At 32.9% G+C, this 27,463-nt stretch overlaps 1 protein-coding gene across 2 annotated transcripts in view; it reads left to right on the top strand.

Moving 5' to 3' along the window:
- AP3B1 (adaptor related protein complex 3 subunit beta 1) overlaps positions 1 to 27,463 on the top strand; it is a 318,879-nt gene that overhangs the window by 165,846 nt on the left and 125,570 nt on the right. For both annotated transcript variants that reach the window (XM_074282333.1, XM_074282332.1), the window contains exon 14: positions 2,193 to 2,302. In XM_074282333.1, coding sequence (XP_074138434.1) covers positions 2,193 to 2,302 — 110 coding nt within the window. The remainder of the gene's footprint in view (positions 1 to 2,192; positions 2,303 to 27,463) is intronic.

The raw sequence follows: 27,463 nt of genomic DNA, 5'->3' as shown, positions 1-27,463 counted from the left end.
TTTCTCCATTTGTCAAGTGAGGGAATTGGACTTGTTGATTTTTTTGGATCTTTTACAGCTTTAAACTTGTGGTTCGTCGAGTATATGTTGTTTTAGGGATAGAAATGAATTGTGGGAGGGACACCTATGTGAACTTAATTTTATACCACAAAGAAAAATTCTTGGGTTGAAAGGAAAAGGGAACATGCCATTTTGGATAGAGTTCATAATAGTAAGGAAGAGAATATTTAATGTAGTTTAACTTTAATGAAAGAGATTTTTTTTTTAAAAAGTTAGAGAAAGCATACTATTGTTCTGTGGTCAAAGATTCTAATAGGAATAAATGCTATTTAAGGAATGAAAGGTATTTGAAATGAAATCGTGCCTATGTAGTTGTAAATGGTTCTTATTAAGAAAAAGGGGGGGGGGGCAGCCAGGTGGTGCAGTGGATAGAGCACCAGCCCTGAAGTCAGGAAGACCTGAGTTCAAATGTGGCCTCAGACACTTAACACTTCCTAGCTCTGACCCTGGGCAAGTCACTTAACCCCAATTGCCCCAGCAAAAAAAGAAAGAAAGGAAGAAGGAAAGAAAGGAATAAAAGAAAGAAAAACTAGGGAAAATATCACATATAATTGTACCTAATAAAAAGCAAAGAAAAACAAATATCATTGATTATAGACTTAAGACTTAAAAAAAAAATCCCAACTGGATTTAAGATCAAAACAAAACAAAACAAAACCAAAACAGTGGAATAGACTGGCCAGTAAAATTTTATGATTCCAGAATTATGGAAGTAGAGGATTAATAGGCATTTGGGAATTTTGTATATTCTTACATAGGGTCTGAGTTTGAACTAGGTGACTTTTAGATCTCTTAACTCTTAATTCTAAAATTGTGTTGCTTTGGTATCAACTGTATTGTAATTTGGTTTTTTGTTCCTTTTCTTTATAGCATGAATTTTGCTCCTGAAAAACAGTTTGCATCTGCATTTGCATCTGTTATTTTCAGCTTCAAGAACTGCATATTTCATTCAAGTGATTACTACCTGTTACAGAAAATAAGCACTGAAATGCATGATTTATAAGTCTAAGAACAGCTTGCCTATTTAAAATCCTCATTAAAATGTGCAGAAGAATGTATTACTGAACTGGCACATAATCTGTGTGTTTAAAAAAAATAAAAAGGAGGAAGGGCAGCAAAATAAATACAAAATCAGTGTCTTAATCTTTTAACAGAAATAGTTATATGATACATCATTATTAAAGTAGATTTGTCATTTCCTATACATGTTATGGCCAGAGTTTCTACTCTTTTTGTTTAGTGGCTAAGGTAACATTGTGGTGAGACATTGTCTAATTTTTTTACTCATGGTTATAAAAACAATGAAAATTTGAAACTGGGAATGGCACATGGTTTTGGCACTCTGATGGATCATCCTTTGACAATGGCTACTGTCTTTGCTAGACTCTCTACTTTTGCTCTTGTTTCTTCTCTTTACAGAAATGGGATGTTGGTGATTTAAGTGCTAGGACCTCAGAATTTCCTAATATGCAACTGAATCCCCTTAATCTCTAGTATTTTGAGAAAAACATCTTGCTGAAACTCTATTAGGACATTTAGATTGTGGAATATTTCTTGTCTGCTTTGTAAATCAGTGTGGTATAATAGAATACTAGACAGAGTTTGAAGACATGTTTTATTCCTCTCTCTCTTCCTTTATAATTCTGGAGCTTTGGATAAGATACTTACCTTCACTAAGAATAAGGCTCTTAACCCATACAATAGGGAAGATGGGTGGAAAATGTTAAGATTTCCTTCTCCAACAGAATTGTGAGCATTAAATAAGGCAATGTAGGTGAAAGTTTTTGAAAACTGTGAAGTGTTATACAAAGATGAGGAAATTGTAACGAGGAATTCTAGAGCACTTTTTATAGGTAGTTTACATTATGAACAAGCATAAAGTTTTCAGTATGGAGGAATTCCTGCTGCCTTTTTATGTCTACCAAACTATATTGCAAACCATCTGTGATTTATTTCAGTGACTTGTTCAGTCATACAACTTCATAATTGTTGTTGGTGAGATATGGATCTTGTTCTTCCTGACTTGAAGAGCAGAATTATCCTCTGTAACACATTGCTTCTTGATTTATAAGCATATGTTATATTAATTTAAACATACAATAATTTAAAATTTTTTTTTTTTTATTCATCAGAAATAGTAGTTGCAGAAAGTGTGGTGGTCATTAAGAAATTACTACAAATGCAACCAGCACAGCATGGTGAGATTATCAAACATATGGCCAAGCTCTTGGACAGTATTACTGTGAGTAAATATAACTTTATATGTAAGTTTTCAAAGTAGAAAAGCTTCTCTTTTTTGAGAAGCATGAAATAATGATTTGACAACTACAAGAAATGAAGATGCATAAAAGTCAACAATATTCTATTCCAGTAGCCAGGAAGTTGAAATTTATTACCTACATTGCCAGTATTATCAAACTGCCCTTAACTGAAAGCTGTAGATACCATAGCAAATATGACTCCTTAGTTAGGGGCTGCTTCTCCTTTGGGATAACTATAAAGATTTCTGTGGTGATTATCATTAATGATTTCATTAGAAGACAAACTGGAGGTACTAATAGGAAAACTCAAATTGTCATTGAATATATCCTCATGGATAATAGTGGCCCAAAAGTTGTGGTTATCATAATGATACTGATAATCATTCTTAAGTGTCACCTTCCAACATGAAAGACAATGATAAAGGATAATAATGACTATTTGCTACATTGGAATCACTGTTTTGGTAAAAACTGTGCTTGGTAATCCAAATCTGATTCCTTACAATTCATGAGTTTGAATTCTGACTCCCAAGGATTTTTGTGATTAATGATTTTAAAGAGGCTATTTCTGACATTTATATCATTATTGCAACAATAAAATAACAATAAAGTCTGTTTTGTTTTTTATTTTTTCCTTAAAAAAAAAATTAGAGACACAATTTTTTTCCTATGTAGCTATGTATAAGTTCTTATAAAATAAACATCCTTATTGAAGCCTGAAAAAAATTTATTGTTTATCAGGCCTTTCCTAATAGTATTGCAAAATCAAACTTGTAGCAGTAGTACTCAAAAGTGATGTGTTAGTAATCTGGATTATATTTATAACTTTTATTAGCATGTTCTTATGCTGCCATGTACTATATTACAAGCACTATTTCTTGTATTTTTGCCTTATTTTTTTAATTGCAGAAAAATAATTATAATATCCTTGGCATGCCTTATAGAAGTTATATTATTTAAATATAGTGTACTATCTACATTTTAGTTTGAATTGCTCTACAAATTTAGCAGATTTTTATCTTTGTGAGTAAGTATATGCAAATATATAGAAAGAAGACTTTCTTTGATTTTTAGTACTTATTTGGTTCTAAGTTATAGGTTAGTGATTATACTATAAAAGGAACTGAACTTCATAGAAGAGATGACATTAACTTTGTCTTATAAATAGTACTCAAAATGTTTGTTGTTTAAAAAAACTCAGTCTTTTGTTTCAGTAGCTGAAATTTGATTAAAAAAAAAAAACTTATGAAAGTTGGGACATAATTGATATGAAAACAATGGCTTCTAGCTGATTCCTGAGTAAATTCTAAGCTCCTTAGTTTGATAGTAAGAGCCCTCTACCTTCTTCTAGTGAATTAGCCTATTTAGAGGATACCAATAGAGGGTACAAGGTAATCTCTGGGATGTGAGAAAAAAGTATCAGGTGAGCTATACTCAGTTGATTCATATGTCTATGTGATACAATATTGTAATGTATCAGCAATGTAGGATACACAGGGAATATTGAAGGAAGAACTGAAGTTTCACAATACATAGGGATTGACAGAGGTGATCTCATTTGTTTGCATTGCATAACAATGTTTTTAGATTGTATATTACAAGGTAAGTAGGTTTATTATTTTATTTAATTGTTAACAAAACCAATACTTACAAAGTAAAAAAAAAAACAAAAAACTTAAGAGAAATTTCTCTTGAACAAACCACAGATTGAAGATAATACTAATGACAGAGCTAAATTTTATCTTGCTTGTGACATGAGCTCATTGTCAGGCACATTACTGAATAAAAATAATTACCATTTAATCAAATTTGACAAGAAGTTGGCCAAAAAGATTTGGAATTGTCAAGATTAGTTGAAATGCAGGTTTATATCCACTGTTGTTAACAATGCACTTCACCCTGTGTATGTTGTACCTTAGGATGTTAGATAATTAATAAGACATTTAGAAACTAAGCTTTTGTTGCAAGAAACATTGTAAATGTGCCGTTTATTATAAATATCTACACAGTTGACATTGAAACAATTTTTTTAACCTGTTTAAACATGTGCTGAACAGAGTTTTAAAACCCATTGTTTAAAAATATAAAAGGTACTTTTACATTCAGAATGTAAAATATCTTTTGATTTGTTTGGAAGAAAACTTGACATCAATTGTGGACATTTTGCTAGCCAAATTTCAGCAAAAACTCCTGGTTGGTTGGGAATAAAAAAATGAATATCATGATTTAGTAAGAACAAATGATAAAGCTTTTCCATTTGGTTCTATATATTTTTGTAGATCTTTTCTCATTTATGACATTTGTTAAAACCAAGTGTTGAAGGAATCAGAATTTAAAACTAGATTTTTGAACAGTATAGCCAAAGTGTTAAATCAGGTTTTTAAAAGAAACATTAATGCATGTTCAAACCATTAATTTTAATAAGTTTTTAATGTAAAAATTATTTAATTCATCATCCCATTCTTTTAAAACTTTTTTTGTGTTTTTATATTTCATATGGGATATTAGTATAGTATGAATTAGTATGAATTAGAAATAAATGTGGATATTTTGGAATATATTCAAAATGTACTGATAAGCACACATTGGAGAATATTTGAAGACCACAGTTTTCTAATCCCTGAATACCTCCTATTATTTTCTCATTTTTTTTCTCCCTCTGCCTCTCAGCTTATGCTTCCAGCTGGAAAAACAAAAAAAAAAAACAGGCAAAATAACTTATGCCTTCACTGCTAGTATATTGCATAGAAAACTTGATTGTCCTAAATTCCTTTTAGCACTCTCTTAAAAATTATAGGCTTTCAGAATACTAATAATATAAATAAAGTAAACAATCAGAAAAATTACAGAGCTGAATTTTATCATGAACTCATTGTCAGCCACATTACTGGGTAAAAATAATCACCATTTAATCGAATTTGACAAGTTTTCAGAATTGGAAGGTACCCCAGAAGTTAAAAACTTATCTTAACTCTTATCAGGAATCTTATCTATTTACCTTCCTTAGAAAATAAATTTTTCCTTTTGTGTCATGTTTACCCCAGAATCTTCAAATTTTTCATCCTAGATCTAGCTTCTAGGGTTATATCTTATCTCTTTTCTATGATAGCTCTTTAAATAGGTAGCAATAACTTGCCCAACTCCTATCCCCCTTTAACCTTTCTTTTCTCCAATTAACCATCATAGTTTCCTTTAGTAAAATATTATATGGCTTGGCTTCAGAATTCCTCTCTATTTGGTTCCCTCATCCTCTGGACATGATCCTATTTTAATCACATTGCTTATCAACTAGTCCTGGTTTACACATATGAATTATCATGACATTTAAAATGTCATCTTGACAATTAACTCCAGTATTCTCTGTAAAGAGCTAGAACTGAGCAATGCACTTGGATAATGAAGCACGTGAGACTAATTGCCAATTGGACAGTTCCCTATTAACTTGTTTGAAGGTTGACCCTCCCCAGCTTTTCTGTGCTGACTTGATTGGTGGGACAAAGAGGGGGGAGTGACTTGTGTGGGAGGAGGAGGAGGGGGAAGAGGAAGTGAGATGAAGAAATTGACTCAGTCTCTCCTGGCATTTGAGGGAGGAAGGTGTGTGTGAGGCAGCGAGGCCTAACCCCCTGAACTTGACTGTAAAAGATCAAGAATAAAGACATTTAGTGATCCTGATTCCAGCTGATTTCTGGGAAGACAGAGTTCCAGCAATTCTCAATGTCTGATCATGACAAAATGCTGGAGGAGTATTTACATTTTGGTTTTGTACTTTTTTGCTTTGCCAATGCAGCCCAATATAAAATCTACTTTTTGAGATTGTCACATCACGCTTTTGACTCTTATGGAGCAGAAAGTTTAATAAGACCTCAGCTTTTTGTTACAAGAAATTCTTAGCCATACTTTTACTATCCTATACTTGTTTAGTTGATTTTTTTTTGAGCCCATACATAAGACAAATAAAAAAGAATTGAATCAAAGTAGTTGATGCGTTGATTCTGCAGCATTCCACATCTATAGTTCTTTACTTCTCCATCAAAAGAAGAGAAAAAGTTTTTTCTATCTTCTCTAAATCCAAGACTGAACATTGTATATTATAATTTTGATGGGTTTAAAAATATTATTGAAATTAATCTGTAGATTTTTCTCTAGATTATGTTTACTTATTCGGACATAGTTTATTCAGGTCTTCCAGTGTTTGCCTGATTTTTTCATATTCTTATAGTGCTTTAATACATCATTACATTCATATGTTAGTTTGTCATTCCCCATTGTCAAGAACTTTTTGAATTCTGATTTTGTCATCCAACATGCTATTTATTCCTTATAACTTTATGTCATCTGAAAATTTGATAAGCATGTCATTTATTTCTTCATCCAAGGCTGTAGCGAGCTGTCGTCTCTAGAAGCTGCCGGATCACTCTCTGGGAAGAGATCTGCTGTGTCTTCTCAAATCTCTTAGACAGATTCTTCTTCCTGTAGCGAACCGTTGTCTCCAGGCAGTTGCTGTTAACTCTTGTCCAAAGAAGTGACTTCCCTTCCTGCAGAGAGCCCCGTCAAGCCTGATGCAATTCAGAGTCTTCTTTCTTATCTCTGGGAGTCCTCTCTTTTATTCTCCCAGAGAATGGGCGTGGGATAATGCAAGGGCTTCTGGGAAGAACCACTTCAGCCAATGGGCTTGCTCCTTCTATCAAGTCAACCTGAGTTCTCACCTTGTAATTGTCCAGAAAACCTGAATTCTCACCTTGTCACTGTCCAGACAACCTCAGTTCTCACTTAGTAATCCTAACATCTCCCCCTTTCTTTTGATTTAGAACATAGGACAGTCATGACCTTGAAACATAAATCCATCAATATGGGAAGTATTACAGATAATTACATAAATGACCTTGAAACATAAATCCATCAATATGGGAAGTATTACAGATAATTACATAAATTACATAAGCATATAGTAACATAGTAACATAACGCATGCTAGAAGTATATAACATAATCAAATAATCACAAATTGAAAATTTCGGGCGCCAAATTGCGAAGGTCTGGTCTAGCTCCTCTTGTCAGGATAAGCAAAAGTCCTTGCCCCACGTTGGGCGCCAATTGTAGCGAGCTGTCGTCTCCAGAAGCTGCCAGATCGCTCTCTGGGAAGAGATCTGCTGTGTCTACTCAAATCTTTCAGACAGATTCTTCTTCCTGTAGTGAACCGTTGTCTCCAGGCAGTTGCTGTTAACTCTTGTCCTTAGAAGTGACTTCCCTTCCTGCAGAGAGCCCCGTCAAGCCTGATGCAATGCAGAGTCTTTCTCTTGAATCCTGGCTCTGAATCTCCTCCAACTCTTATCCTTCTTCAGGCCGATCTGCTCTCTGCACCCAGTGCTGTCTCTTTTTATCCTCCCAGAGAATGGGCGTGGGATAATGCAAGGGCTTCTGGGAAGAACCACCCCAGCCAATGAGCTTGCCCCCTCTATCAAGTCAACCTGAGTTCTCACCTTGTAATTGTCCAGAAAACCTGAATTCTCACCTTGTCACCATCCAGACAACCTCAGTTCTCACCTAGTAATCCCAACACAAGGCATTAATAAAAATGTTGAACAGAACAAGGGGAAGGATAGATCCTTGGTGAAATCCACTAGATATCTCTCTGCAGTTTGACATTGATCTCTTAGTGATTATTCTTGGAATCAAGACATTCCAACCAGTTCCAAATTCTCCTGAATGTGCTGTCTTCTAGTATATATGTCTCTGTCTTGTCCACCAGATATCACAAGAGACTTGTCTGATGCCATGTTGAAAATCCAGTTATACTTATTTCAGTAGCATTCTCATTATCTATCAGCCTAGTAACCCTGTCAAAAAGGAAATGAGTTTAGTCTGGCATGACTTGTTTTTGGTAAAGCATTCTTGCTCCCTATGAGGCCACTTTCCTTTCTAGATATTAAAAAACTATCCCTCTAAGATTTTTGGCACAAATTGAAGTCAAGCTCATTGGCATATAGTTGGAAGAATCTACCTTCTTTCCCTTTAAAAATCAATGTACTATCCCTCTGGTTCTCCATGATCTTTAAGAGTTCACTGAGAACAGCTTCTTTTCTGAGACTGATAGCCAGATTTTTCAGCATGTTGTTATCCTTATAAGATAATCTCTTTTCTGTTTCCTTACTGTTGGATAATTTTTTTCCAAGTTTAGAACATTCTTCCTTCATGGCTCAGCTCAAGAGTTACTTTTTTAATGGCGTTTTTCCTGATTGACTTCGCATATGTCCCCTTCTGAAAACCTTGTATTTATTTTCATTTTCCTACAGCTCTCTTTTTCTTTTGCTGTTTTTACACCTTCACTTGACAGGAGTGAAAACTCTTATGTGGACCATCAGACTCTTTAGTTCCATGTTAAGGCCTTCCTTATTCCTGGCAATGTTCTCCAAGTTCCTTTTAGTTATTTCTTTATGAGTGGCAGAAAGTGGTCGTCATCTTCAGGAATATAAGCTTTGAGAAGTTCTCCCTCCTTCAGAAGCACACTTTGGGAAAACAGGAGAATTTTTTTTCTTTATTGCAGGTCAATGTGACACGTGGTTATTGCATTTACCTCTTCTTTCATGAGTACTGAATGGTTTCTTTGTTAGTGACAACTTTGGATCCCTATTCTCCCTCTTTCAGGGAGAGGAATAAGCAGCCCTTAATATACCTTCTAGTTACCAAACATGGTATTAAGTGCTTTATAAATACTGTCTAATTTTATCCCCACAAAACCAGGTATAATCACGGTACCCATTTTACATTTGAAGAAACTGAGGAAGCTGATAAAGGGACCTACCTAGAGTTACATAATCAGGAAGTATCTGAGGCTAGAAGTCAGGTCTTTCTAATTTCAAGCTTATCTCCATCTAGCTGCCTTTGAAGTGTAGAACCCCGAGAATGTCATTTACTTAATTCTCTCTTTCCTCACATATAAAGGGGGGATTCTAGACTCCTTTTAACTTTCTTTCTTTCTTCTTCTTCTTCTTCTTCTTCTTCTTCTTCTTCTTCTTCTTCTTCTTCTTCTTCTTCTTCTTCTTCTTCTTCTTCTTCTTCTTCTTCTTCTTCTTCTTCTTCTTCTTCTTCTTCTTCTTCTTCTTCTTCTTCTTCTTCTTCTTCTTCTTCTTCTTCTTTCTTCTTTCTTCTTTCTTCTTTCTTCTTTCTCCTTCTTCATTTTATTTTACTTTCCTATGTAACAGAATGTAGCTCTTCTTGGTCATGAATTATTTCCTTTTTATTTTTGTATTTCAAGCATTTAGCCCATTAACAGGTGTTCAATAAATGTTTGCTAAAGAGATGAATAAAAGCTCTGAATTTCTAATCCTTAATGTAGTGTGAGAAACTCTGATATTCATTCTTGTTCACATTGTTGCTAGAAGTCTTTCTGTTCCTTTTTTCCTAATTCTGATCATTATGGTTGAGGGAAAAATGCATTGGAATTGACATTATTAAGAAGGGAAAATAAAAAGTTAACATGTATAATAACTTATACCACAATTTCAGAAATATTACTTATGATGTTGTAAAATTGTAGTGATATGAGATCCTTTTTTCTAGATGGTACATTCTATATTCTTTGGTTTTATTCAGTCTTGGTTAATGTTTTCTAAAATTTAAGATTAATGATGTTAGGGATTTTTCTTTATAAATCAATTTTTATAACTACAGAAGTAATGATATTGTTTCTCAAATTTGCTGACCATATTTCTTATCTTTCTCATCAAAACAGTCATTTCTTTTTTTTCTGAGAGATTGTGTTTTTTCTTGGCTTATAGTATTCCCCTTGAAACATAATTATATCTAGGGAAAGCCTGACATTAATCATTTTCATCAGTTTAAAAGGCAGTTCTTAAATCCTGTTATCAACATCATTTAAAAGAAAGAAATAAAATTTCGGCTTTGTCAATTAACTGTAGTTAAAATTCATACTTGTTTAACTTTTGTTCTAAATTTTACAACTTTATTGACACATTTCCTGGAGTGAAGGTTCATAGTATCCATTAATTCTTTAGAAACTTGTTTTACAATGTTCCTGGTATTTGTGATCACTGCTAACTTGCTCCCTAGGTGGCAAATGCACTAGAACTTTACCAGTAGAAACCTGACCTAATAGATCTATGTGCTTGATCCTTGTTTTGTGCTTTTTTTCTCTTTAGTCTAAGTAATAAGGTTTTTGTTTGTTTTATCTGAGCTTTATGAGTAGTTTCTCATTAGCATACTAGGTAAATGTACAGTGTCCAAGAAAATGGAAAGCTATAACATTTCACAAAATTTTCAGGTAACACCAGATATATTTTGTTAACATCATGATTCTCTTTTAATGCATGCTTTTCTCTGACAAGTGGTCTCTCCCCTTGTTCTGAGTTCTAGAAAAGAAATGCATTTTCCTATTGTGATTATGTTTTAAGTACATAAGAAGATCTATGAGATAGTTATCTTAAATTTGACAGAATACACTTTATATAACATGTCAAAATTGTCAGTAAGATTTCAGGAATCCTCTCATTTGCTATTCAACTTTCATGAAGAATTTTATCAATAAAAACTTACTTTTTTCCCCACTAGTCTTTATGCTCTTTCTAATACATAAATATTTTGAGGACTTCTTAGAAACAAGGTGAAAAAATGCCATATTTCTCAAAAAGCTCAAAATTAGCTAAAACACAAAATATGTTCGTAAGATAATACCAAAATTAAAACGAGGAAAAGAAATCTAGTAAGGAAGACATAAGTACTTCATTAATCACATTTTTATTTTAAGTACTTAAATAATTTTTAGTATCACTATTACTTTTACAAAATTTAAGTTCATTTTGAGGCTTGAAAATTATTACATTCTTGGCTAAATAAACACCAGAACCACTTTTTTACATCTCTTCAACATATACCTGAAACCCTTTAGCACTGTCCTACTCTAACCTTCATGAGGATGAATTGTGCTTTTATCTTTATTTCAGAGAGTTAAACTCCCATTTTTGTGAGACTTTTTACAATACTCACCTAATTGTCATCTAATATCTTAGAAAGCTGTTTACATCTCAGAGAGGTTGTAACTTGCTTCTCGTCAAACACAGCCACAGAGTATCAGTGGCAAAATTTGAATCCAAGTTGTAATGTTTGTTCTTTTCTCTAAATTGTAATCGTTCCCTGTGTGCAGGTTTTTTGGGGAGCTTCTGAAGGCAGCCTTAGTTTCAGTTCAGTTCATTAATCCCAAATACAATCAGGGATTAAAGTCCAAATCCTTTACTGTCTCTTGCAAATCTTATCTCCTTCACTTGGAGCTCGGCTAGTTTTCTGGAGGCTTTCCTCTCTCCTTGGTTCCCGAGAGCTCTTGTTCGGATGTCTCCAACCAGCACAAAAGTCGAAATGGGAGTGAATCAGACTCTGCCTCCAAGAGTGTGGGATTGTGAGTTTCCCAGAAGTCAATCCTAGTTGTGAATCTCCAAAGTCCTCTCCTGAAGTTCCCCTTAAGTCCACTGAAGTTCTGAGAGCTTCTCACTTATATGTTCCACACTGAGTATACACCAATCATTATATCATGAGGAAACCATTATTTGTTGTAGGATTAAATCAGTACTAAACTAGACTTAACCATTGTCTCCTTAATTCCACTCAGTACCTTGTTTCAAGTTCTGGCCCATAACACCTCCTTGTAGGGTCAGATCAATCACATTGAACCATGCCAAATTAGATAACTATTGTCTCTCTCAACTCCACTGACTTAGCACCTTGTAAGAATCCTAACACAAGTTAACTGCAAAGTTCATTACATCTCTATTACCCTTCCTCTATAATGACACTGTGTGTGTGTGTGTGTGTGTGTGTGTGTGTGTGTGTGTAGTTACCTCCTACTCTGAAAACTCCTAAGATTTAGTTCAGTGCCTTCACATAGTAGGCACTATATAAACGTTTCTCTTTTCTTTTTTAATGCATATCTACATTTTCTCTGCAGCTTAGTCTTGGGTAGTGGCTTAAGGCATTCTTAGACTTAAGTGGCTAGTTCAGCATTAGCCAAGATAGCATTTCTTTTAGGCAGCTCTAAAACCCAGTCTTTTACACCAACTACCTCTCCTCATGGCTTTTTAATATGAGTTAGATAAAAAAAGATTCAGAAAAAACTGCTATTTAAAAGAATCAAGATCGTCATTTTGTGTATATACATACATTATCTGACAAATTATCAGAATATTATGAAATCAACTAAAATAACCTTAGACTTTGGGAGTGGAGGGGTGCATTGATTTTGTTATTTCAATAGTATAAGGATTTCCCCTAGTGGGGAAGTTCCCTCTATTAATATAAATTGTCAACTGACTCCTTTTTCTCTAAGATCAGGTATAAACTCCTCTCCTTTACATTTAAAGCATCTCATAACTGACACCCAACCTCTACTTCCAACACTGTTGTACTCTTCCATTTAATTCTTCATTCCTTTTTTTTTTTAAATTATAGCTTTTTACTTACAAAACATATGCATGGGTAATTTTTCAACATTGACCCTTGCAAAACCTTGTTCCAAATTTTCCCCTCTTTTCCCCCACCCCCTCCCCTTGATGGTAAGTGTTCCAATACATGTTAAAATATATGATAAATCCAAAATATGTATACATATCCATATGGTTATCTTGATGCACAAGAAAAATCAGATCTAGAAAGAAAAAAAAAATACCTGAGAAGGAAAACAAAAATGAAAGCAAACAGAAAGAGTAAATTCCCAAAGTCCTCTCACTAGGTGTGTGAAGATGGCTCTTTTTATTACTGAACAATTGGAACTGGTTTGAATCATCTCATTGTTGAAGAGAGCCATGTCCATAGAATTGATCATCATATATTACCATTGTTGCCATGTATTATGATCTCCTGGTTCTATTCATTTCACTTAGCATCAGATCATGCAAGTCTCTCCAGGCTTCTCTGAAATCATCCTGCTGGTTATTTTCTTACAGAGCAATAATACTCCATAATATTCATATACCATAATTTATTCAGCCATTCCCCATTGATGGGCATCCATTCAGTTTCCAGTTTCTTACCACTACAAAGGGCTGCCACAAACATTTTTGCACATGTGGGTCCTTTTCCCTCCTTTAAGATCTCTTTGGGATAAAAGCCCAGTTATACATGGCAACAACGGTAATATATGATGATCAATTCTATGGACATGGCTCTCTTCAACAATGAGATGATTCAAACAAGTTCCAATTGTTCAGTGTCACCAACAATGTATCAGTGTCCCAGTTTTTCCATATCCTCTCCAACATTCAGCACTATCTTTTCCTGTCATCTTAGCCAATCTGACAGGTAAATATTTTTATTTATTTAGTGGTATCTCAGAATTGTCTTAATTTGCATTTCTCTGATCAATAGTGATTTGGAGCATCTTTTCATATAACTAGAAATAGTTTCAATTTCTTCATCTGAAAATTGTCAGTTCATACCCTTTGACCATTTATCAATTGAAGAATTCCTTGAATTATAATAAATTTGAGTCAATTCTCTATATATTTTGGAAATGAGGTCTTTATCAGAATCTTTGAATGTAAAAGTGTTTTTGCATTTTATTGCTTCCCTTCTAATCTTGTCTGCATTAGTTTTGTTTGTACAAAAGCTTTTTAACTTAATATAATCAAAATTATCTACTTTGTGATCAATAATGATCTCTAATTCTTCTTTGGTCACAAAGTCCTTCCTCTTCCACAGGTCTGAGAGGTATACTATCCTGTGTTATTCTAATTTGTTTACAACCTCATTCTTTATATCTAAGTCATGAACCCATTTTGACCTTATCTTGGTATACAGTGTTAAGTGTGGATCAATGCCTAGTTTCTGCCATGCTAATTTCTAATTTTCCCAGCAGTTTTTGTCAAATAATGAATTCTTTTCCCAAAAGCTGGGATCTTTGGGTTTATCAAACACTAGATTGCTATAGTTATTGACTATTTTGTCCTGTGAACTTAACCTATTCCACTGATCAACTCTGTTTCTTAGCCAGTACCAAATGGTTTTGATGACTGCTGCTTTATAATATAGTTTTAGATCTGGTACAGCTAGGCCACCTTTATTTGATTTTTTTTTTTCATTAGTTCCCTTGAAATTCTTGATCTTTTATTCTTCCAGATGAATTTTGATTTTTTTTTAAGTCAGTAAAATAGTTTCTTGGGAGTTTGATTGGTATAGCACTAAATAAATATATTAGTTTAGGGAGTATTGTCATCTTTATTATATTTGCTCGACCCATCCAAGAACATTTGCTATTTTTCCAATTGTTTAGATCTGACTTTATTTGTGTGGAAAGTGTTTTGTAGTTTTGCTCATATAGTTCCTGACTTTCCCTTGGTAGATAGATTTCCAAATATTTTATACTATCGATGGTTATTTTAAATGTAATTTCTCTTTGTATCTCTTGTTATTTGATTTTGTTAGTGATGTATAAAAATGCTGATAATTTATGTGGATTTATTTTGTATTTTGCAACTTTGCTAAAGTTGTGGATTATTTCTAATAGTTTTTTAGTTGATTCTCTGGGGTTCATATGGGTATCATATCTGCAAAAAGTGATAATTTGGTTTCCTCATGACCTACTCTAATTCCTTTAATCTCTTTTTCATTTCTTATTGCCAAAGCTAGTGTATCTAATACAATATTGAATAGCAATGGTGATAGTGGGCAACCTTGTTTCACCCCTGATCTGGGAATGGTTCCAGTTTATCCTCATTACATTTGATACTTGCTGATGATTTTAAATAGATGCTACTGACTGTTTTAAGGAAATGTCCATTTATTTCTATACTCACTAGTATTTTAATAGGATTGGGTGTTGGATTTTTATCAAATGCCTTTTTTTTAATTATAGCTTTTTATTTACAAGATATATGCATGGTTAATTTTACAGCATTGACTTACAGCCAAGTCTTTTGTTCCAATTTTTCCTCTCCTTCTCCCCACCCCTTCCCCCAGATGGCAGGTTGACCAATACATATTAAATATGTTAAAGTATAAGTTAAATACAATATATGTATACATGTTCAAACAGTTATTTTGCTGTACAAAAAGAATCGACTTTGAAATAGTTTACAATTAGCCTGTGAAGGAAATAAAAAATGCAGGTGGACAAAATTAAATGGATTGGGAATTCTATATAGTGGTTCATAGTCATCTCCCAGAATTCTTTCGGTGGGTGTAGCTAGTTCAGGTCATTACTGCTCTATTGGAACTGATTTGGTTCATCTCATTGTTGAAGAGGGCCACATCCATTAGAACCAATCGTCACACAGTATTGTTGTTGCAGTATATAATGAACTCCTAGTTCTGCTCGTTTCACTCAGCATCAATTGATGTAAGTCTCTCCAGGCCTCTCTGTATTCATCCTGCTGGTCATTTCTTACTACACAATAATATTCCATAACATTCATATACCACAATTTATTCAGCCATTCTCCAATTGATGGGCATCCACCCAGCTTCCAGTTTCTGGCCACCACAAAGAGGGCTGCCACAAACATTCTTGCACATACAGGTCCCTTTCCCTTCTTTAAGATCTCTTTGGGTTATAAGCCCAGTAGCAACACCGCTGTATCCAACAGCATACACAGCCTGACAACTTCTTGAGCACAGTTCCAAATCGCTCTCCAGAACGGCTGGATGTATTCACAACATATCAATGTCCTAATCCTCCCACATCAAATCTTTTCTGAATCTATTGAAATAATCATATGTTTTTTGTTAATTTGGTTATTGATATAGTCAATTATGCCAGTAGTTTTCCTAATATTGAACCAGCCCTGAATTCCTGGTTTCAATCCTACTTGGTCACAGTGTATTATTCTGGGGATGATTTTCTGTAATCTCTTTGCTAATATTTTATTTAAGATTTTTGCATCAATATTCATTGGGGAGATTGGTCTATAATTTTCTTTCTCTTTCGTCCTACCTGAATTAGGTATCAGTATTGTGTGTGTCAAAAGGATGTGGTAGGAGTCCTTAATTCTCTATGTTTTCAAATAGTTTATATAATTTTGGAGTTAATTGTTCTTTAAATGTTTGGTAGAATTCACCTGTAAACCCATCTGATCCTGGGAATTTTTTCTTAGGGAATTGATTAATAGCTTGTTCTATTTCTTTTTTCTGAAATAGGACTATTTAAGCAATTTACTTCCTCCTCTGTCAGTCTGGGTAATCTATATTTTTGTAGGTATTCCTCCATTTCACTTAGGTTATCAAATTTATTGTCATAAAGTTGAGTAAAGTAACTCCTAATTATTACTCTAATTTCCTCTTCATTGGTGGAAAGTTCTCTCTTTTCATTTTTAAGACTAACAATTTGATTTTCCTCTTTCCTTTTTCTAATCAAATTTATTAAAGATTTATTTATTTTGTTAGTTTTTTCATAAAACCAAATCTTAGTTTTATTCATTAATTCAATAGTTTTTTTTTTTTTTTTTTTAGTTTCAGTTTTATTACTCCCTCCTTTTATTTTTAGAATTTCAACTTTAGTATTTGAACGGGGATTTTTAATTTGTGCTTTTTCTAGTTTTTTTAGTTGTAAGCCCAATTCAATGTAATTCTTCATTCCTAAGGAAAATTGGCTTCTTGATTATTTTTCCTACATATTCCATCTTTTGCCTCCAGCCTTTTGCTTTCTCTTTCTGCCATGGGCTAGAATGCATTTCCTCCTCCCTGCTGTTTCTCAGATTCCCTGGTTTCTTTTAAAGGGTAAAGTCTAAAGCCTTTCCTTATAATCCTAACTGTTAGTATGTATCTACTTTGTACTTGCCTATAAATGTACATGTCCTAAGTGACTAGATTACTTCTTTTAAGTTAGGTGTTGTTTTGTAGCGTATAGTGGTTTTATATCTCCATTTCCTAGCATACTTAGCCTTATCATGAACAGATAAAAGTTACTTGTTTTCATTGCTGATTAAGGCACTGAGATTTTAAGTATCCCAATCAGTATGATTATGGAATTCATGTCATTCTAACTCTAATGCCATTTTTCTCTCTACCATGCCTCTACTTTATAGTATTAAAAGAATTTTTATCCTCTATGAAGATAAAGTCTATTGCATAGGCTAATAAAATATTTGTAAATAAATCATTTGATCATCTTATTTTCAGTGCTCAAGAAAAGCATTTGTTTAAAAAAAAAGTCATTAAAAATATTAGTTCATGTACTAGCATGTATTACAGAGGATAATGAAGTAGTGATATTCTTTAAAGAACATGATAAGATAATTTATGTTAACTTAGCATATGCTGTAAACTAGATGTAAAAAAGATGTATAATTATATGGAAAAAAATGATGTAAATTGATCAGAAAGACAGTTGGGCTGGTCATACAGTAACTAAAAAGGAATAGGCAATGAGCAAATAGACTATGTGCTCTTCTGGAAATCAGCAAATATTAAGATATCTAAATTAAGGACTATTAACACAAGGGGTTGGACTTCCTCTGGAAGTTTTATGAAAACATGGACAAAAGTCACAGGGGATGAGATGGTAGAAGTAAATTGCTCACAATGCTATTAAGAGGAAGACTCCTGTTGATGAACTCATATTTCATCAGTAACTTTAGTACAAATGTACGTATAGGAGGGGAGGTTAGGACATATATGCTTAATTTTACATGTCTAAAAAGTATTTATGAGCATAATCTACCCATACATTGAGGACATCCTTAATATGGTTTAAAAGGAACCAGGCACCCATTATGGATGCAATCTTGTTTTTATTGATGTCTTTTGTTTTAAAAATCATTTTCTGGGTACCTAACACTTTTCTTCTTCCCAGAAAATTATCCTTTATGATAAAAATTTAAAGAAAAATAGGGAAAAAATGTTTGGTAAAATCAACCCAGCTATGTCTGATAAATCATGCAACTGTGTCCTGTCCTTACTCCTCCAAATCCTGCACTTCTTCAGTGAAAGAACCACATATTTCTAAGTCTTCTTTAGAGCCAAGCTTGGTCTATGTGATTACATAGCATTCTGTTTTGGTTTCTGTTCTTTCCGTTTACACAACAGAAATCATTGTTATTTTTATCTTCCTGCTTCTACTAAATTCATGTTCTTCCAATGCTTCTTTGAATTCTTCAGTCATCATTCCTTATAATACAATAACATTATATTATATTCATGTCATACAGTTTATGTAGTTCATGGTTAGCTATTTTGTTTTCAGTTCTTTGCTACTACAAATAGCATGTCTTTTTTAATATTTTGCAGCATATGGGATTTTTCTTTACTTAATCTCCTTCAAGGTCCATTCCCAACAGTGAGATCTCAGGGTCAAATGCAATGGATATTTTTGTCTTGTAAAAAAAATTCCAAGTTACTTTCAATTTTCAGTTCCATCAGTATTATCAATCATAGTCTTATCTTTCAGAAGGACTCCAACATTATTTCTGCCTTTTGTCATTGGTAATTTGCTAGGTATAAGGTGGAAATCTCAAGGTTTTTAAAATTTCTATTTCCATTATTATTGATTTGGAAATTTTTCATACAGTTATTAAGTTTACAGCTTTTTAAAAATATTTTTTTCCGTATTCTTTGATGACTTACTTTGGTCTACTAGGGAATAGGTTTTATAGATCACATCTTTATAGTAGCACAGTTGACTGAAAGGTTTAGTGAATACAGGATTCCCCCAATGCTTAGTGTTTCACAATAAAAGCATTAGATTTGCACAAGCAGAAGTCCTCCTTACAGAGTGTTTCTCCAGTGTACATGTTAAAATAATACAGGATTCTTTGAATGATGTGATAGAATTTTGTTTAACTCTCTACTTTTTAAAATCAAGCAAAGTATAAGACAGGGAAACATTTTAATCAAAAATATTTGTTGCTTCCATGGAAGATGTACATAAAAGAGTCCAAATAGAAGTCTTCCTCATAAAGGGAGAGAAGTACATATATCTTGAACTGTAATTGTTACAATAAGTTGAGTTCAGTTTAGAACATGAAATATAGTTCAGGCTGAATTGCCAATTGTAAACATTGTAGTGCTTTTAATGATTTAAGCTTTTCTTCAAAATAAAAATCTACCTTTTTAATATCATTTAAGCTTAGTAACTTCACAGTTTCTAAAGAATGACCTATGCTCTGTTGGTGGAATTGTGAACTTATCCAACCATTTTGTAAAGGGAGAGAATTGAGAACTCAAAATATTTTTAAAACAATGTTAAAAATCACTTTTACATGCAATTGGAAAAATATATTATTATTCAAAAGAAGAAAAAACAAACAGTGTTGTGCCACACTTCCGTGGTAGTGACGAGGGACATGGTTGGACAGAAGTAGACTACAAAATATTATTGAAGAATTATATAAGAGGAATTTTCTAAAGGTTTGAACAATGAGACATATAACCTGGAAAGGATGTGGACCTGTCATGAATCTGAGAAATAACCCATGTATAGCCCGTATATTTTAGTTTATTCTCATAACATCAAGGGATTGGGAAGACTTGTCAGGCCTCCTGTGGATTCCCTATCAGAGAATTTATAGGACACTACAAAACCGGAGTCCACAGGAGAGGAAAAGGCATGGGTGTGCTGATAACTACTGTTGAAATACTTAGATTAGCAAGTTCACAGACCTATCACTGTCAAAATTAAGTTTATTTAAAAGTAGTAAGAACAAAGAGATATTATTAGTTGGTTAGTCTGAGAGGTATTTCATGTTAATTGTCTATCAAAGCATAGATTAAGAGAATTGATGTCTAAGCTACAAGAAATGTGATTACCACATTTAATCTATCACCTCTTTAAAATGCCTTTGCTTAAGACATTGGATCTTAGGCTTAATTTTCAATCTAATAAATCCAACCAGCTGAAAAGTCATAATAACTAGATAAAATAATAAAAGCAATGATTAAAAATGAGATGCTTAAAGTAGTCATTAACATGTATACATATGGCACAGGTTTTTTTTTTAATTAAATATTGCTCTTATTACTAGAAGGATCTATATTTGATGTTTTAATTGGTTCAGTACAAAAATTGTTGATTCAATTATGTTTTCATGTGATAATTTTAGTATTCATTAAGCATCTGTTATATATGCAAGGGATTTTGATCAGTTTTTTTGGAGGGGAGGGGAGATAGAAAGACAGAAATGAAACTGTTAAAAAAAAAATGAATACAACATTTATCCAAAGCAAATTCAAGAGCAATAGCAATGACAGACAAAGATAGGACTAATGTTGAAGGTGGCATCTGGCCATGCCTTGAGGAAAAGAGAGGAATCCTTACGATTCTGAATTCAGGGCTATTATTTCCTGATGTGCCACATTAACTTAAAGTCTGCCTGCATCCACAGAATTCCTGGAACATCCTCTCCATCCTTGTCTGTTTTAATCCCTCTCTTCCAGGACTTACTCAGATGCTTCCTCTTTCTTGATGACCATCCTGCTCTCTCAGGCTGGATGTGATCTCTTATTCTTATAGTGCTTTTTTGGAAATATCTTTTGTCCCAGTATGCTGTATCTTTCATCTGTCATATTAAACCTGTAGTTATGTAGTATGCTTCCATTTGATTTGTAACTTTCTTGAGGGCAGGAAACATCTTTTGTTTTCATCTTTATCCACAGTAGTACAGGGTATTATACATAGAAGATGTTTAATAAATGCCTTTATGAACTTAATATCTGTTGAGGAAGAAATTTGAGAGTTTCAAGGCCTAAATATGTTGCCGGTTATTTATTCAAGTGGATTATTCAAAAACACTAATATACTTTTCTACAAATAGAAGCACCCATTATGTTTTCCCTCAACTTCCCCCTATCCCTGATAGTAGCTAAATATACCATAAAGATTGCCTTGTAAATAATCCTGCTAATTATCTCTGACTCCCTAGAATATTTTAAGTCAGAATATCAATCTCAGGAAATTTGTGAAAGAGTATTGGGAATTTTTTTTATTAGTAGTAATTTTATACATACATACATATATATATATACACACACACACATATACACATATATGTATGTATATATGTATGTATGTATGTACACACCAGGAATTAAAGGACAGCTTTGATCTGTATTCCCAGGAATAGAACTAAATAGACTCAGTGATAACATTTGAAATAAATACATTCATACCTTTTTTCCTTTAACTCTATAACATTTGAAATGAATTTATTAGTGTTCTTCAAAATTTTATCAAGAGTAGTATCTGTAAGGATTCCAAAGAATAATAAATCTTGGATATACTAAACTTTTCATAGCATCACTCTTTTTAGCAGTGAAAAACTGAAACAAAGTAGACAGATACCAATTGGGGACAATGATTGAAAAAAAAAAACCCTAAGATAGGAAAATGTAATATAACCTTATTATATATTAAGAGATGATGATAGAATTTAGAGAAACACAAGAAGATCTACATTAACTTATTCAAAGCCAAATAAGTACAATCAAGAGAACAATATCTCTTTTGACTGCAGCTGTTAGGTAGGGAAACTACAAATACAGAAAATTGTATACATTATTAGATGCAGTCACTGAATTAAATCTTAATGTTTTAATATTTTCTTGGTCACAAAGGAGCAATCAACCTGAAGAAGTATGGCTTAAAATGATTGTTATATAGAGTCAAAGGATATCAAAAAGCAATAAATTAGATGGTAGCTGCTATCAGAATTAATGTGCTAGTCAATCAAATTAATGTCACCTAATTTAGGTAAAATTTCATTGTAATAATTTTAGGAAATTCGAAGGCTAAAGGTATTAAAATATAACAAAAACTCATATTATTAGAAACAAAAGAAAACTTTTTTAAAAAAACCTAAGTTATACTTTCAAATAACCTTCAAAAATAACTTTCAAAAACACTTCTATTTTGTTTAAATTCTATTTATTATGTTGAGGTGTGCCCTTCATTTTGCTCCAAAATGCATAGTGTTACATTAAATCGGTGTCCAAATTTGTTGTATTAATGTTGTTATAAATTTCACTTTTCTTTGGCTGATGAGATTGTCATTTTCAGTGATAAGGTGCCTAATGGACCCTAGATCCAGGAAGAATAATTCTTTTATAGCAGTGTTTCTCTGATGTGTCATGCAGTCCAAAATTTACTCACTCTTCTGAAATATCCTAAGAAATTATTTAATATAGCATAGTATGTCAAGCTAAATAAAAATTAAATCCAACATGATTATTCCTGTAAAATATTATTTTTTTTTAAAGTTTACAAATGAATTGTTAATGTTCTTCGGGATAGACTTTAATTAGTCTCCTCTCTGAAATGAATGGTTTGATTAGAACCATAGATTTATAGCTAGGACAGATCTTAAAGTCATCAAACTGGATTCCTTTATTTTAATAATAGCTTTTTATTTTCAAAATACAAGCAAAATTAGTTTTCAACATTCAACCTTGCAAAATCTTGTGTTCCAATTTTTTCCCCTTTCCTTCTCTTCATCCCCCTCCCCTATACAGCAAATAATCCAATATAGGTTAAAGATCTGCAATTCTTCTAAACATATTTCCACATTTATCATGCTACACATAAAAGATCAGATCAAAGGGAAAGGGAAAATAAAAGCAAACAAACAATAACAAAAAAAGATGAAAGTACTCTGTTGTGGTCTATATTCAGCACCAATATTCCTCTTTCTGGATGTAGATGGCTCCCTCCATCAGATTGGAATTGGCCTGAATCACCTCTCATTGTTGATTTTATTTTACATATAAACTGAGGCCCAGTATAATTGAGACTTGATGATAGTCATACTAATTTATAGAATTAATTACTGTGTTCTTATTTTCAATACTTATAAACTTTTTGAATGATTTCATTTCTGTTTCCTTTTTTCCCCTGAGGCTTTTGGGGGTATGTGACTTGTCCAGAGTCTCACCACTAGGTGTGTTAAGTGTCTGAGGTCAGATTTGAACTCAGGTCCTCCTGACTTCAGGGGTAGTGCTCTATCCACTGCGCTACCTAGGTGCCCCTGTTTCCATTATTTTTGAAAATAAGCTTGACCATTGAAGAATAAACTTTGAAAGCCTAGTTAATTTGGGATTGCACAGCAAGTTTTTCATTAAGTAGGGAAAAAAGAATCTCAGGAAATAATTTTATCTCTGTTTGTTTACAGAAATCATTACTCTTGCTACTTATGCTCTTATAATTTCCTATACAATAATGTTTTCTAGAAAAGAATATTTCCATCAGTGCAACTTGGAGGTCACATTTTCTTTCCAGTTTGTCCTTTTGTCCATCATGTTAAGTCCATAGACTTTTGCATACTCCTTATGACTCCAGGAACCAGTTCTTTTGCTGTGTCTTGTATGCTTTTGTGATATTCCAGTATCGTGGGAGATGACCACTAAAGTATCTTCCCCAACTTTGTCATGTCCTGCCTCCTTTAAGGATTTGCTACTGTGATGTTTTGGATTTTGCAATCTGAGGTATAAGTAGCCCTTCCCCTGGAATAATTGCACTCAGCCACCAGTGGATCACACAAAGTTACCCCATGGCACAATGGAGGTGAAAGCCACCGTAGAGCAGTGGTTTTTCCCAGCCCCAGTACTGCTTTACTTCCCTGACAGTAGCTACCCAAGTAGCATCTTCATGTTATTAGAAGTATACTTTTAATCTTTTACTTACTCCAGTTACCAAAATCCCTTTTTTTATTCTTGTCCCTGCAACTCATTTCTTATTAAGACAACCTTATCAGGAAGTTTTTCCTTTTATCAAACTAATATCCATTTCACTTTTTACATGTTACTCTTAGTTTTGCTAATGCTCCCCAAAAGTTGATTAATTACTCTCTCCTGAATGGAGTATTCAAGTACTGTCATCCTCTCTCAAGTCTTATGTACTCTACACATACTTTATTCCTTCAGCTCATTCTTACATTATATGAGATAATAATTCAAAGTTGGTCCATTCTGGTCATCACTCTTTGCATAGGGCAGTCATTCAGATGTTGTCTGAGTACAGAAAGACCATTATATCCCTTGATCCAAACATTATTTTTTTTCCATTCCTCATAAGATCATGTGCCTTGTTTCCCCTTGTTGTGTCACATTATCCCTAGATTTTTTTTTCAGATAAACTCACATTCAGCCACATCTTCATCATATTATACTTTTGAAACTTTTAAATCTAATTCTAAGACTGTCCAATGATTCCTCTTAGATTTTTCTTTTATTTTCTAAATTCTCTTCCAGTTTGTCCAAGATCTCCACACCATGTTCTCTCTACATCTACATGATCAGAAGATATCTACTCAAAATCCTAATAGAAATAGAAGCTGCCCTTAGCTTTTATCTGCTACATTTTAAATTAAAATGAATTTAGATAAATATGTACATGGAATTGTTCTAAGTTCTATACAAAATAAGATTCTTACTGTGTTGTCAAGTTTTAGAATAATAATAATAATGATAGGAAGATTAATGGACATAGATAAATAAGATCAATTAGTAATTGCTTGTCATTTTTTACATTAAGAAGTAGATATTGATGGGAGTGGTGATGATAGTAGCCACATTTTCCATAAGCAGTAGAAAAAGAGTATTTGTAGATATGAAAGAACCTACTTGCTCTAACATTCACCATATCCAATAAATATGCCAATTTCTTGAATAGAGGTTTTGAAGGACCATCTAACCTCAGTTCATTCCTTTACTCTTAATAAACTTCCCCAAATTATCCTGACAGGGGCAGCTAGATGGTACAGTGGTTAGAGAATCAGTTTTGGAATCAGGAAGGTCTGAGTTCAAATTTTGCTTCAGACACTTAACACTTCCTAATTGTGTGACCCCAAATAAGTCACTTAGCTCCAATTTCTTGCCCAAAAACCTCCCACAAAAAGCAAACCCCAAAATATCATTAAAACCCAAAACCAAATTACTATTAAAGGTATTATGCCGTATCTTAGACCTCCAGAAAAGTTCTGTTAATTAGGCATATACATAAATTTAATTCATTCAATACACATTAGTTTTTAAGGTTTTTTTTTTTTTTTTAATGTATTTGAAAACACCAATATTTGAGATATGTTTCTGGCAGATTATTTAGATAGTAACTAAGAATTGACCAAGAAAATCAGTTTCGTCTCAGCTGTTTTTGAAACAAATGTTATGATAAAGTAGACTTAGGATGATCCCTTAGAACAAAGATTCTTAATCTGGGATCCACAAAAGATCTGTGGATAGATTTCAGGAGTTTGCTGACTTTGAATGAGAAAAAAAGAAAACTTCTTTATTTCATTATAATTGGTTTCCTATATAATTCTGTACATTTTATTTTAGGCATTTAAAAACTTTAATTTAAGAAAGGGTCCACAGGCTTTATCATTCTGCCAAAAAGGTCCATGACAAAAATTGTTAAGAACTCCTTCTATAGAGAGTTTGTTTGAATATTTGTTTATTTTGAATAAATCTATAAACAAAATTGGAGCCATATTTTGTTTTTAAAAGGCACTATAATATATTTACCTACTTTTTGAATTAGAGATTCTACTGCAGGGCATGTACTACAAGAAAGACTGATGCCCTAATGTATCAAAATAGTCTTAGCATTCCTAGCAATAAAATGGGTACCTATCAATTTGGGAATGATTATACAAGTTGTGGTATATAATTGTCATAGAATAGTATTAGATCATAATCAATAGAGTAATTCAGAGAAACATGGAAAGACTGATATAGATGGCAGAATGAAGAAAGAATTAACCCAAAAATATAGATAGTACTATAATAATGTAAATTTTAAAAATATAATTCTCAGAGGCATACAGAATTGTAATGATCTGCAATAGACCACAGAATATATCCTTAAACATGCTTTTTTTCAGTAGATTTGGTTTCCATATTGAATAGGCATTTGATTTGGCAGTGTTCACAATATCAGACATTTGGTTGCTTTGGTTGTTATTCTTTATAATGACAGAGGATTCTTGGTATAGTGAGAGGGAGGAGACTGGAATTTATAGGACAGAGGAGAATTTTTTTTTACTTGTGTAAAATGAAAAGGCATCACTAAAATTTAATAAAATGACACATCCCTAATAACAGCTTGTTTTCTTGTCATTTGCCATTTTTTCCTTAAAGTAGCTCATAGAAAGAAATCTTAAGGTATTATTGTGGACCAATACTTAGACAAATATTTGCTTGACAAAATATTGTGGTTAAAATCTTATATTTAAACATCTAAAATTCTTATATCAATAATACATTGTTATATATTCTGATTTTGAATTTTTCATCTTTTTGGACAATTTTTCATTTGTTGTAAATACCATTTGAAGCATATTTCTTCTGCGATAAAAAGTACACCATCAGGAAATAAATAAGATTTCATATAATGTTTGATGACACACATAGGCATTTCATACCATAAAAGAGCCCTTGAAAGGTGTTACTGCATAAAAGACCATTCAGTAACATTGAAATAGCACTTGGAGTACTTCTTACCAGGTGTTTTAGTAATAGCCTGTTGTTTCATTAGTTCCTCTCCTTCACACCACCTATTTACATTTCCATATATTAGTTTGAAAGTATCTTGTGTTTGGGTACAAAAACATTAGATTTAATTTGTTATTTGTTTATAGTTTATTTAGATGCCTACAGATTACTTTCACAAATTTAAATAAATAAAAATGGTTATTGGTGAGATTTATTTTACAGTACTACATTGTGAAATCAGCATATTATTGAAACACGATAGCTTTTAAATTTAAGCTTTTTACAAAATGATTCGTAATATCTTCTTAGCTGTCTTTCTGTAACTGCTCAGATATCATTGTTCCTTTTTGCTGGCTACTTTATGGGTTAAAATGGCAACAGAAACTGCCTGATCATCCAGGGTCTAAAAAGTGCACTTACCCACTTGCTCAGGGCATTTAGAATAAAGAACTGGGCAAAGTAATAGACAATCCTGTTTGCCTTTGAAGAGAATGCAAAGCAGGGCTACATAATGAAAGTATGATTTCCTGTGGTGGTTTTTTTTTTTTTTTTTCCCAGTTCAAGGTCCCCACTTAGGCTGTGATTGAAAAGACTGGAGAATAAAAAATGGCTACTTTTTCTTGTTTGCTGTTTTTTCCCCCTGCTTTTAAGCTCTACAAAAATAGTGGACATAATATCATACTTAGGACTGTGTGGGTTGAGAATAGAGAGACTTAAAACTGTTAAAC

This window comes from Sminthopsis crassicaudata, chromosome 1, assembly GCF_048593235.1.
Source record: "Sminthopsis crassicaudata isolate SCR6 chromosome 1, ASM4859323v1, whole genome shotgun sequence".
NCBI lineage: Eukaryota > Metazoa > Chordata > Mammalia > Dasyuromorphia > Dasyuridae > Sminthopsis > Sminthopsis crassicaudata.
This window is presented reverse-complemented; position numbering and strand designations above follow the sequence as displayed.